The 14,277-nt window shown below is 46.9% G+C and overlaps 1 protein-coding gene across 2 annotated transcripts in view; it reads left to right on the forward strand.

Annotated features, from left to right (window-relative positions):
- The window catches only part of LOC310878371 (latent-transforming growth factor beta-binding protein 2-like), a 132,641-nt gene that overhangs the window by 107,155 nt on the left and 11,209 nt on the right, over window positions 1–14,277 (forward strand). For both annotated transcript variants that reach the window (XM_083792682.1, XM_083792683.1), the window contains exons 30-33: window positions 269–391; window positions 1,319–1,447; window positions 8,388–8,513; window positions 10,907–11,041. In XM_083792682.1, the coding sequence (XP_083648808.1) occupies window positions 269–391; window positions 1,319–1,447; window positions 8,388–8,513; window positions 10,907–11,041 (513 nt within the window). The remainder of the gene's footprint in view (window positions 1–268; window positions 392–1,318; window positions 1,448–8,387; window positions 8,514–10,906; window positions 11,042–14,277) is intronic.

Here is a 14,277-nt window from a genome sequence, read left to right on the forward strand (position 1 = left end):
GCCTGAAAAGCTGCGTTTTTTCCCCTGTTTTCTGTTTGCCACTACACCGTTGAGTACTTAAAATGGGCAATGCATCTTGCGTGCCGACAAGTGCTTGATTACACAGGCATTACTTTTGCGATACTTATGAGGAGTGATATTCCCCGTGGACTTTACAAAGACAGAGGATAGATGGAGATATTTAGCTATAATCAATAGGTAACAAATCAAATCCTCTCTCTCTAATGACCACCTCTCTCTGTTTCTCTCTCTCCTTCCCTCTTCTTAGATGTGGATGAATGTAGTAATGACAACGTGTGCATTCGAGGCCAGTGCCTCAACACGGACGGCTCTTTCTTGTGCCTGTGCAAGGCCGGCTTCAAGTTCAACGCAGAGACAGCTGACTGTGAAGGTAAGAGGCTGGGAGCTCAGACTCTGCTCAGAGCCACCGCCCCTGATGTCCTTAACTACAGTAAACCTGGCATCCCTATTTTGGACAGTTTATGTAATTTTCCAATGTAGTGAAAATAGCTCACAATGTGTCACACTGCATTGTGAGCTTATAAATTGGCTATATTCTTCCTTTGCTATGAAGAAGTACATACGAATTCAGTGGTTAAATATGGAACAGTGATTATTGTACCAACCGTTTGCCCTCAGGCGTCTGCCGCCTCCATTGACACAGAGCAAACCAACATGTCAGCATTGGCCGCCTGATCGTCACGCTACATTAGGATCAGAGCGTGCTCAGTATAGAATCGTTTGGCTATGATTGATTACGTACGGTATGGCGATACGTCAGCGGGGATGGCGCTCCTCTGGAAGTGAGCGCCGGGGCCTGTGGATTAGAGGCTTTGCTCCACGGTGAGAAGGACCTGAGGGGCGCCTGGACGCCGTGGCTGAAGCACAGCACACCCTCTCCCCCTCTAGGGGGAGCATGAATGACCCCATTGTGAGCTGGAGGTGTCTCTCCCTCTGGAACGTCTCCCTTTAGCTCCTTCACAAGTTCTTGAGTTGCTGTGATAATATTGTTCTTGGCCGTACGCGCTGCCTGCTGCGCTTTGCTGAGGACGGCAACACTGCGGGCCTCCTGGCCGACTGAGGCTGCTCAGACATTGTACTGAAGCAGAGGAGCAATGGAGGAAGGAGGAGGGGACAAGCGTGTGTGTGTGTGTGTGTGTGTGTGTGTGTGTGTGTGTGTGTGTGTGTGTGTGTGTGTGCGCATGCGTGTGTGTGTGCATGCGTGTGTGCATGCGCATGAGTGCGTGCGGCGCACGTGTCTGCGTGAATGCATCTATGTTGGTAAGACGCTAAAACATCTGTCTCTTTCCTTCCACAGACCAGAATGAGTGCAAGGAGTTTGGGAGCTCGGTGTGTGGTACCTGGCGCTGTGAGAACACCATTGGATCGTACCGCTGTTTCATGGGCTGCCAGCCGGGCCTCGAAGGAGAGGAGAACGCGGACTGCGGTGAGTGTTTAGATTGGGTCGCCTTTAAAAGCACCGCGTGTCACACACAAAGAGCGGGGTATAAAGTCAGGCAGATGCTAGCCTCGGTACCAGGCTTTCATTTTTGTTGGTGCAAAAATTGAAAGCCTGGAGGAACGCATTGGCCGCTCTGGTCTAAAAGTGGGAGTCAACCCTTCCGGGTGGGCGTCGCTCCAAATGATGTGACGTAGCGCTGCACTAGGGGGGAGAGGAGGGGCCGGGGGTGACGGACAGATCGATGAGATCCAATCAGGGCGTGCGCAAATCTCAGCCGCGACCCGCCCCTCTAGACCAGAAACCTAACACGTTAGCTCAGGCTAGGCAGATGCTGATGCTGTCTCCAAGATACTGCGCAAAGTGGGAGAGTGTCAACTCATGTTGACCTGTAGACAATATACAGTATTGTATGTGTGTGCCTACCACAAAGCAATATTTTACAATTCAAATCTTTTTATTTGGTCCTGGTGGACACCAAGATTTGGTGCGAGCCAGGCCAAATTAAAATAAATTAAGATTTGAATTCTCCTTGCTCATGGCTTTTCTGTTAACATGTCTGTAAGAGACCGGTTCTGTCGCATTATGGAATCTGCTTTAAATGAAATGACAGCACAACTCCCAGTTCCCTCGTTCACCTTGGGCCAGAGGATTAGGATAAGGTAGGGAAGAGTCTGAATAGCAGGCTTTCTACAGACTCTCCACAGCCCTCCCTCGGTACACAGATAGCGATATCTCTCTGGCACGCATGGACAAAGAGGCTCATGTGAATCAAAAGCTATCAGTTGCTCTTGGTCTTCCTGGGCAGAAGGACGTGGGGGGTGGAGGGGCTTGAGGCGAAGGGAAATGGCCCCTGAAATTGGGGCACTTTAGAAAGAGGAGCACACTGTCATCCGAGGCTTTGTGTGGGGCCAGCTGATAATAGCAGTAGGTCTCATCCTCCGGACAATGCAGCTAATGGAGGGCATTTGGCAGGGGCACTGCCAGGTAACCCGATCGCTGCTGTTCTCTGTGGAAGTGGGGCAGGCCTGTCCTCTGATAGGATATCCAGCCCCAGACTAGCTCGTGAATTGTACCTCACCTCCTCCTCCACCCTCCTCTTCCCTCTATGAAACAAACCAGTCACCTGAGGTGACCGCTTTTCAAGGCGTACTCCAACATCTGGACCCGCAACCGGCCAACAACAGCGTCCATGAACTTCACAATTCATAGAGCTGTACGTGTTTACTGGAAAGGCTGGGCGCCGGGGCTGTGTTTGTATGTACATCCCTGACATATGAACATTGCTACACAACCTTCAGATTGAATCACTTTTCATTTTGTATTGCTTATCTTTGTTACATGTCTGTTATGGGACCATAAAACATCAAGCCTATTTTATAAGAAGCCTGTCTGAGACGGACACGTGAGGCCAAGTATTTCCTCATATCAAGACACCGTCCAAACAGTCAGCAGCCGGAGAGTGACGGACTAGGTTGGGGAAGGGGCCTGAGAGTGTCGTCACAAAATGATATATTGGCCTCCAGATGGAGTCTCTTTGTCTATGTGTCTGCTTACAGTACATGTGTGAGAGACGCTCGGCTGCACTGTGGAGACACAGCCTCCTATAGTATTATTTTCATCACCCTTTGGTTTTAATTTGACTCTTTGCAAAGAAAAAAGAAGGGCGGAGGAGAACAGCAACAAGCAACCCCTAGGCCGATCGATGACAGAGCACCCCCCCCCCCCCCCACCCCCACCCCCCCCGGGCTAAGTGTGGCCGTCTCCTCGCTGTGGACTTTATGATGCTGCCTGTCTGGCACCAGCTTAAGAGTGCAGGGGTCTGTTGTGAGATAGGGCTCAGATTGAAACCAGCTGCTCACCTCTTCTCTTTTCCCGCTCCTTGTATACTCGTGTGTGGATTCAACATTGACACTCTTCAAGGGGCAGAGCAGGGCTGTGTTCTTGACGGACTAGATCCCCTTGTTTTGCTGGTTACAATAGTGTGTTAGTTAGGGAGGTCATCCAGGGAATGGTATATATTCCGATTGGGACGCAGTTTTACAGCCTTCACCTTGCACAGTACACTAGGGCACGATAGCACTCCTTGTTCTTCTTCTTCATCACAGCTAGCTATGACCATCTCTCTCCAATCGCTTTGTTTTCATGCCAGTCCCTAGGCTCCACAACAAACACAGATCTCATCAGTGGTTGAGTCATGGCCACCACCGGCCACCACCCACACACGCACACACCCACGCGTGCACACACACACACACACACACACACACACACACACACACACACACACACACACACACACACACACACACACCTACCTCAGCCTGGGACTGAGAATGGAGGCCTCTTACCCTCTCAACAAGACCAACACTACACACAATAGGCTCTTGTTCCTCAGTGTGATTGGGGAGTTGTGGGAGATGCTGCCGTCACCCTAATAAAACAGTCCAGGGACGGAGCTCAATTACTGCGAGGCATTTCTGTCTTGCTTGTAAAAAAATCATCAAATATTCAAGAAGAGGCCAGACGCTGTAATTTCTATTTTTCTGCGAGGGGCGTTGTTTTATTTTTACCCTCACGCCGTCCATTCTCCATGGGGCAGCGGTTGTCTTTGGCTCAACTCTCTGTACCCATTTAGATTTAACGGTCATAACACAAAAGGGAAAAACATTATTTTTTCCTCGTTTGAGTGTGAGCCACTGTTCCTCAGCCTTGCAATGATTCCATGTGGAGGGGCCCCTGTGGGCACAAGTGTGTGTGTTTGTGTGTACAGTGTACACACGAACGTGCATGTGTGAACACGTGCACACCTGTGCGTGTTATGGTACATATCCATTAGATCCGGTCTTTGTTTTAGGCCTCAATTCGCCATCAAGTCCATAACTTGTACGCAGCTCTGACGTGTATTTAATGAGGCTTCCCCACGAGGACGGAAATTGTCTGTGGTTTCACTCTTGCCAAGCTCGCTCCCTGACAAACATATAGAAACGTGAAGGCTTTACCATGTGTCATTACTCATGCTGTGGTCCAGATGTAGAGCGACGTTCCGGCTTTGGGTGTAAACACGCCATAAGACAGCTTGACCTCCTTAGTGCACGGGGTCAAGACAGGCCATAGATGACATGACACATGAAACACACAAACACACCTCCCCGTAATGAAATACCTTCACCGCATCCCGTTCCAATTGGAAGTGTTAAGTAACCCTGTGCATATGGGTCCAATCAGACCAGAGGTTGCCCAGGGAATTGGAGAGGAGTGTGGGCCGTTGCAGGGTGAGCCAGCAGTCAGTGATTCCTATAGGGCTTCTGGATCACCCAGCATGTGCTCCATATTAGCACATGGCACGGAGACCCCCACTTAACCCACCTGAACCCCCCCCCCCCCTCCCCCTGCCTCACCGGATCCAGGAAGGAGGTCCTCCCAGGTCAGACCATTAGGAGGGCAGGCCTATAATGGCTCAGGTCATCCCATCAGCTCAACACCTCCCATCCAAACTGAACCCCTCACCCTCTCGCGCACCTCAGTTCCTCCCTTCGGGCAATTTTCAGCCCTCGGTGCGTTGTGCGTTGTGACGTAATCGTAATTATGACATGGAAAGAGGTGGAAAGGAAAACTGCACTTCCTGCTTTTGTCAAACGAGTCACGCTCTTGCTAGAGGTATCCCATCATGCATTATTCATCGTTTCCCACGAGCCATTAATGCTGTGATTAGCATTCTAACTTTCTGGCTGGATACAGGCATGTTGTAATTAACCCCTCTTAGTAACGCTGTCACTCCAGCGCTATCAGAGCCAGATGCATGGGGGAAAAGAAAGGCCATTATAGAGCGTTTTTCTTCGCCTGGGTATTCTAATTACATAGAGGCGATGGTTTGAAAACATTACATATGATGCTCTATGCTACAACATGGTACTGTTTGCTGTTTTACATGGATGAAAAGCTGCACCACAGACAGTGATTATTTCATGTAGCGGATCAGAGCTTCCATTACCTTCCTGAGAGACCTCCCGGCTGGCGGCCTCTTAAGTTCTTCACACATGCGTAAATGTTCCTTGTGCACTGTTATACAATACATTTCACCTCACCAAAAGCCTTCAGCACATTCCACTTATTGAGCTATGGGAATATCTTTCCGCTGTAGATGCTGTGTGAATCGCAATGTCTTTAGTCACCGTTTCCAAAGACACAATATTCATGACTACAGCCTTTTTCTAATTTTCATCCTTAGTGGAGGAAAAGTCACAGGGTCACAGTCAGCACATTCAGAGATATGTTGTGTGCAAGTGGAAAATGTCACTTAAGGGTAGGGTGGTGCTAGAGGTGTCATGGAAATAACTAGGGATCAACCTCCCGTCAGAATGAAAGCGCATCACAGATGCCTTGGCAATCCAGTCATAGGTATTTGAGATATGTTGCTTCGGACCAAAGTGGTGGACGGACGGACAGAAGAACTGACATTGTGATCCTCAGAATCTCGCCGCTAACGAGGCCAAACATTTTGAGCTTGTGGATTGGTGGGTTTCAGTATGAGCTCCGGTGCCATTCATTCTCTTTTCATTTCGCAGCCATTTGAGCCCACATGTTCTATTCTAGCAATGTGGGTCCTCGTGCATTTTCTAAGTAGGTCCTACTGTAGAAACGACAGTTTCTACAGCAATTCTGTCCCAGACAGTTTTATTAGCCTGTGGGAGCTCCTGTTCTCTGACCCCTGCGGCATGTTGGACAAGTGGCCAAGTCAGGACAAGAGCACTGACAGCGAACCAATCCGCTACCAAGCGTCAGAATGCAACTCATCTGGGCTGGAATGGAGGACAAGGCTGCAGCCAAGTCAGCTCTGTTCCAACTGAATGGGTTGAGGTTTATTTGGCTCATTTTGCTACTGTTTTCCAAATGACACAGCATTTATGAGAGTCCAGAGGCTAAATAAAATGCATCTAGACAATATGCAATAATGTTGTTCCTGTTTTGCTGTCAATGAACCAATTACTTGTAAAATGTCTGTGGCGCCACTGAACGTACTTACTTTATCTATTCTGCAACCAACCAATGCTGAGAGAGTTGTGCAAGTCATTTGTTGCTTGTTTATTTTTTACAGTGCTCAAAATATAATGTCAATTCAAACTCTTTGACTCCATATATTTGTGAGTTTCATTATTCCATTCTGCCATTATGGCAACACATAATTTTCTTTTGTGTTATTTGAAAATCAACATTCATTTGTTGATGGACATTCTGCCATCCAGTTATGTTGATACTGTCTTAAATGATAGTCATATACTGTCACTGTGTTGATGACTTGCAGAAAGTACAGAAGCCGATTCTTAACTACATGCCTGGCTGATTAGCTTTTGTTGATTCAAGCGTTTTATGTCTAAGTTGAATAGAGAACACACCACATGTGGTCATGCTACCATACGCTGTTGATAAAATTCCCCATAATTTACCTTCAAAGGTCCCAAGATTAAAAACGAGAGAAACTGCTGAACATGCCACTTATAGGAGCCATTCCACTGTAAAGGTACCTCACTAAATAAGCTACAGTAGAGTGGCTGGTTGCATGAAGCATCTTAAGCTAATATTTCCCAATACAAGATTTTTTTTGGAAATACATTTCAGTCAAATATGTTAATTTAACTTTTAATTTGACCCATCATGGTCCATTTCTACACTTTCATAACACTCGATATAACCTGAAGTGAAATCTTGAACCAAACAATTTAAGTTTGCGCCAACAGCTACAGTCAATGTTGCGTGCCGAATTAGCAGATCTACAAGTGCAGGCTAACACTGACCACTGGTTGATAACATTGACCAGAGAACGGGCACAGATGACTGAAGCATTGTCAAACTCTCTGTTTGTTTTTTAAACAATTATAATCAGCCTTCCCTCTCGAATGGTATCTGTCTTTGGTGCCTGTGCACAACACGCCAAGAAATACTACATTATGTATGTAAGAAATTGCTAACAAATGTTCTCTTTAAACAGCGAGTGGTGGGAAATCAATGACTGTGTTATATGGCCCGGTGTTAACAGCTTCGACTTCCATGCCTCTCTTCCTCTCTCTGCACACATTTGACATAATATGTTAAAAAAAAGGGTCTTTCCCCTGCTTTTATGATTTTATTACATGTTTTTATGATCTGTTTTCATGCATGCAAGGAGCTGCTGTGGATTGCCAGGTCTTGCTCTTAACCACCCTTTTGTGTCAAAGATCAGCTCCCCTGCTCGGAAACCTTTCCATGTTGGTTTTAACTAGGAGGGACTCCATGAGATGTCGAAACACATCTAAATACGTTTGCACTGATTCATCGATTAGCATGGAAAGTTATTCCAGCCAAGGGCTGTTCTCTCACATTTCTGTAGAGCCTAATCAAAACGTTATTTACGCTGAACCATCTATCTTCGAATGCCTGTGAAGTGGTTTGTGTGAATGACGAGGCCCCACCAAAGCTGCAAACCTTTCCCTTACATAATCTTACCAACTGTGCTGTGAGTGCGAGTCACTTCTCACTCCGCAGAACCCACTGAAGGGGCACCCAATATGAAGCTTTCCAGACATACGCTGTACTCCAAACGCAGTGTTCATGCATCGAGGCTGACATCTCCTGTAGACTCGTCGAGTTTACTGATTACCATCGGAGCCAGTGTAGTAATGTACTCAATTAAATTATCTGGGTCCCCGCAAAGCTGAAAACATTCCAAGTGATTCCCCCGCTCCATGCGATGTTGATTCTGTTATGTTATGATGGTGGTTAATGCCGTAATGCTGTTAGACTGCAAGAAGTTTGTCGCAGTAGTAATGTTTATTTTAGTAATGCAGCAGTAGAGTTGTTGGCAGGTCAGACATAAAGTACAAAGCATTTGTAGCCTCCAGTGCTGTAATATTAAGATGCTATGTTGCCTCTGTATTCTCTGGCCCTACAGATATTGACGAGTGCCTCAATGACACCATCTGTGGAAATGGCTTTTGCGAGAACACAGACGGCTCATATCGATGCCAATGTGATCAAGGTTACACCAACCCACCAGATGATATGGGCAGATGTGTTGGTATGTATACTTGCTCGCTGACAACGCTCATGATATCCAGGCTTTCTGTGTAATAGTTTTCATGTGGCTATGTATCAACAGATTTTGTTTATTTTCACATCAACATCATTAAGTGTTTTCATACTGTCACGGCACAAATGTTGATATCTGGTATCAGCACTTGCTAGACACAAGTGCTGATGGAAGCCTAGACGGCTTCCAGGCCATTTGACTGACCAATCATATTGTTTAAGAGTAATTTATCTGTCAGGAAACATGTGTGGTTGTGTCCATTTGCCAGGGCAATCTCCTTGGTTCGACACTACAGCATCGTTGTCTCATCACATTGAAGACACAGACAAAAAAAACGAAGTTCTTTCTGTATCACTCCACTCTGTGACTTTAGCAGTCACGTCTCTCTCCATGCTTCTTGCGTGACTGTCCTTTCCTCATTCAGTCATTCATCTCACTTTATGACATCCGCACCAGTGTGATTGTCTTGGATCAGTGGCATTAAGTCACTCGGTTCAAGCCACATGTATGTCACCATGGTAAGTCCACGACACCGAGTCTTAAAGAGCTTTCAAAAATGAGATATCCACACATTTTCCTGTTAAGTTGGCGCCTTCTTTTAGAAACAAGTCTGGGTCTAATAAGGGCGTGGCTTCCATGTGGATATCAAACTTCATTTGGCCAATCTATGACATCAGTACCCATTTCCATTTGGGCAAGTTCCAGGCCAATCTGACCTTCTTTTTTCCCCCTCCCAATTTAGTTGTTAATATACATTTTCCCGATTCCCCTTATATTCTTAGTCCATTGTCACTGCTACCTCCTACAGCTGACTCTACAGACAACACAGACAAGAGCTCAGCCAACCACGTGTCTCCTCTGGTACGTGTCACGTGAAGGCTGCTTCTTTTCACCTGACAGTGAGGAGTTTCACTGGGAGGACGAAGTAGTGCATGCATAGCATGCGTGGCATTGGAAATTGGAACATTATGAATAGAAATTCTAATTCTGTTTGCTAGATAGTGGAAATAGCTGTCACGAAGTAAGTTTGTAAGTTCTGTTTTCTACATTTTTCAACAATGACACGATTATGACGTTTATGACAAGATTATTGTGATTAGTACCTCAAATAATTGTGATTAGACGATTATGTGACAACCATATGTATGGATGGCTGTCAAGCTACAAGCACTGCAGAGCATACAAAGCCCTAGTCTCCACTGTGGTGGGCAGGAATATTATCCTGCGCCACCTGAGCGCCCAAAATTAAAGTAAAAGAAAAAAAATATATATAAGTATAGAACATATGTGAGGAATATTGGAGGAGTTACTTCCTTGGCCTACTGGCACCGTCGACTACAGTACAGCCTACTTTGTGGGTGGGAAGTTGGCAGGGGAGTGTTATCTCTGTCACTGCACTAGTGACTCCTACAGGTTGGTCAGGGTGCGTGTTCAGCTGAGGAGGGATAGTGTGTATACTGTATAGTATATAGTACACATGTTTACACCCTCTGTATCTCCTCACTGTCAGGTGAAAATAAGTGGCTGACGGATCGCATGGTTGTCGCATGGTTGTCTACTACAATCTCCCCAAGACTAAACAGTGCGTGGTTGGCAGTGACAAGGACTATACAAACATGGGTGGAACTGGCAAAGACTAAATTGGGGAGAAACTGCAGACTAAAATAAAACCAGTTGATTTTCAAATTGATAACTTGAAAAGTGCGCTCCTCAAGTGCAGATCCTCGCCAGGCAGCGTTGCCTACCCAGAGCCTGCAAAGATTTTGGCAGTCATAGCCAACTGGAATGGAATCAGCTAAACCTGACTGATACATCATGATCACGTGACGTGATGTGTATCATCTCGTGTGAGTATTGGACAGGAGTTGCTGTGTTTGGCGAAAAATGCGAAATGGCAGAGAATCGAGTCAGATGAAAATGGATGTGGCGAAAGTGTAAATTGGTCTTTTATAGCGCCATCATGAGGCCAATTTGAAAGATTTGGGGCAGAGGTTCTCCCTTGGCCTACTGTGAGTGTACGTGCTTCACGCTTTCATGCTTCAATGCCTGAGATTAACTGTTCACAGACAGACAGAGAGCGAACATAATCCCTTGCCTTCGGCCATTCCAACCTCCTGGCAGGGATAAAAAATAAAGGTTGACGAAAAAACTGATATACAACCAATAAAGGTGGGAACAATAGGACGTATCATTGGTTAGCAAAACGCTTGTACCGATCACCACATCTATAATTGAAGTATTAACTCAAAGATTTCCCCATACTGGATATACAGTAGCCTACCGAGTACATACATTCCATATTGATAAAGATATCTTTTTTTATTTTGCTTATTACTGTATGTTGTATGTGTCCTTGACCTCTCCTCTCCTCTCTGTCTCAGACGTGAACGAGTGTGAGATGAGCTTGGCGCTGTGCGGGGAGGCCCTGTGTGAGAACGTTGATGGTAGCTTCCTGTGCATCTGCCCCAACGACAATGAGGAATTTGATCCCCTCACCAGCCAGTGTCGCTCCATGGGTAATACGGCAGGCACAGCACTCACAATGACTTACGGGACTTAACGTTCCGTCACAGCACGGGGAGACGTGCTGTTTTCCCTGCTGTAATGAGCCGTCTCTCATTGTCCAAACAACGGGGTTAACGAGGAGGGTGCATGTGATGTCCTCATACAGTATGTGTCAACCGGCGGCAGTCCTCTCCACTCATTTCAATCGAGCGTTGCAGTTTTGTGGATACCCTAACAAGTCCACATTTTCATTTTAGGCTAGTCCCTTGGAAAGATTATCTGAACCACTAAACCGTATACTTTGTTCCCCACCAGGGTCCCCCAAGGCTCTATACAAATCCGGTAGTATTTCTCTTTCCACCAAATCTCTTCGCCGGTACATAATGGTGTGTGCCAAATGTTCACCCCAGAATAGGGACACCAGGATTCATGTGGTTATGCGCTATTTTATACTTTGGATATAAATAACCGATCTACAAACTAACAATGCATTGTGTTACCATTTTGAAAACTTTTGCCTATAATGATATGCCCAAAATAGGGAGGCCAGGGTTAATGTGGTTAAAACCTCCATCAGGACACATCTTCACAAGCACTTCCCCTCAGGGCCTGATCCACTTCCCCTGTGCATATTTCCTTGCCAAGACCAACAAGGATGAGGTGTATTGTTGTAAGCTATTGGCGGGTAGCACCGTGGGCATGCTACTCCCTCCTACACCAACATGACCTCAAGTCAACAGGTTACCGATACAAGAAACGTGATCTCCAAAATTAAGGGAAAAGCCCTTTGAGTCATGGCTTTACCATCGCGCCTCCAGCGTCATGTTTGTATGTGTACACGAATAGGCCATATTTACATTATTAAGCGGCGCGCCCCCGCAATGGGGATGTTTTTTCTTCTGCCTGGGCACTAAAACCACAGCTAGGCCTTTGTGTACTTTTGCGCCACATTCCGCTGTTTGCTTTCGACGTGTGCTAATCAATCATGTGAGAGTGAATGGTGTGTTGACTCAGATGCCAGTGTTTCCATTTGGCTAAGCCAGCAGCTTAAGGGTGAATGCCTGAGTCCATGCCTATGGATAAATGAGCAGGCTCAGCAGAGGCAGGCGAAGGTTTGCAGGAGGGATGTGGACACTCCAGGAACAATAGCCAAAAGCCACTCGACACGTTACTGTGTAGAAGATGACTTTATTGTCAATTAACACACGCGCGCACACACACACACACACACACAGTACTCTACAGTGTGTGCTGCTGAGGCACAAGTCCATGTGTGCCTTGGGATTTTGTGACAACCACACATTATTGTTATTAATAACTATAAAAACGGCCCAGGCCGTGGCGTAACGGTCTGGGCACCTGACTGGTAATCCAGTCGCAGTGTGCCGCGGGTTCGACTCCCGAGCCCGACACGGCCTTTACTGCATGTCATCCCCCCATCTCTCTCCCGTTTCCTGTCAGCCTACTGTCTGTCCCTTCAAAAATCAATAAAAGGCGTAAGCCGCAAAAAAATATCTTAAAAAAAAAAAAAAAAAACTATAAAAACAATTATGATTTTTTGCCTTATCAGTACTTTAAGTGCACTCATTTCTCAATACAGAGGCAAATTTCATACCCTAAAAATATATTTTAGGCCTGGGCAGCCAGCGTGGTGGTCCGGGCACCCTAGGCTGTATTGCTAGCCAGCTAGCGTATATCTACTGTATTCTACGTCCGAGCATAGACATGGTAATGCCCCCTCCTGCCTCTGATTGGCCTACCGATACTGACCGTCTTGCCCCAATGTTCTCACCAGAGTAATATAGTAAGAAGTGTGTCGCTACTCTCCTACTCTACACTCTGGGTCTCACTAGACTGTCCTCTACTCTCCTGCTCTACACTCTGGGTCTCACCAGACTGTCCTCTACTCTCCTGCTCTACACTCTGGGTCTCACCAGACTGTCCTCTATTCTCCTGCTCTACACTCTGGGTCTCAGCAGACTGTCCTCTACTCTCCTGCTCTACACTCTGGGTCTCACCAGACTGTCCTCTACTCTCCTACTCTACACTCTGGGTCTCAGTAGACTGTCCTCTACTCTCCTGCTCTACACTCTGGGTCTCACTAGACTGTCCTCTACTCTCCTGCTCTACACTCTGGGTCTCACCAGACTGTCCTCTACTCTCCTGCTCTACACTCTGGGTCTCACTAGACTGTCCTCTACTCTCCTACTCTACACTCTGGGTCTCACCAGACTGTCCTCTACTCTCCTACTCTACACTCTGGGTCTCACCAGACTGTCCTCTACTCTCCTGCTCTACACTCTGGGTCTCAGTAGACTGTCCTCTACTCTCCTGCTCTACACTCTGGGTCTCACCAGACTGTCCTCTACTCTCCTACTCTACACTCTGGGTCTCAGTAGACTGTCCTCTACTCTCCTACTCTACACTCTGGGTCTCACCAGACTGTCCTCTATTCTCCTACTCTACACTCTGGGTCTCACCAGACTGTCCTCTATTCTCCTACTCTACACTCTGGGTCTCAGTAGACTGTCCTCTACTCTCCTACTCTACACTCTGGGTCTCAGTAGACTGTCCTCTACTCTCCTACTCTACACTCTGGGTCTCAGCAGACTGTCCTCTACTCTCCTACTCTACACTCTGGGTCTCAGCAGACTGTCCTCTACTCTCCTGCTCTACACTCTGGGTCTCACTAGACTGTCCTCTACTCTCCTACTCTACACTCTGGGTCTCAGTAGACTGTCCTCTACTCTCCTACTCTACACTCTGGGTCTCAGTAGACTGTCCTCTACTCTCCTACTCTACACTCTGGGTCTCAGTAGACTGTCCTCTACTCTCCTACTCTACACTCTGGGTCTCAGCAGACTGTCCTCTACTCTCCTACTCTACACTCTGGGTCTCAGCAGACTGTCCTCTACTCTCCTACTCTACACTCTGGGTCTCAGCAGACTGTCCTCTACTCTCCTGCTCTACACTCTGGGTCTCACTAGACTGTCCTCTACTCTCCTACTCTACACTCTGGGTCTCACCAGACTGTCCTCTATTCTCCTACTCTACACTCTGGGTCTCACCAGACTGTCCTCTACTCTCCTACTCTACACTCTGGGTCTCAGCAGACTGTCCTCTACTCTCCTGCTCTACACTCTGGGTCTCAGTAGACTGTCCTCTACTCTCCTGCTCTACACTCTGGGTCTCACCAGACTGTCCTCTACTCTCCTACTCTACACTCTGGGTCTCAGTAGACTGTCCT

The sequence above is a fragment of the Protomyctophum parallelum genome, assembly GCF_964188405.1.
Source record: "Protomyctophum parallelum genome assembly, chromosome: 20".
In the NCBI taxonomy this organism is placed as follows: domain Eukaryota; kingdom Metazoa; phylum Chordata; class Actinopteri; order Myctophiformes; family Myctophidae; genus Protomyctophum; species Protomyctophum parallelum.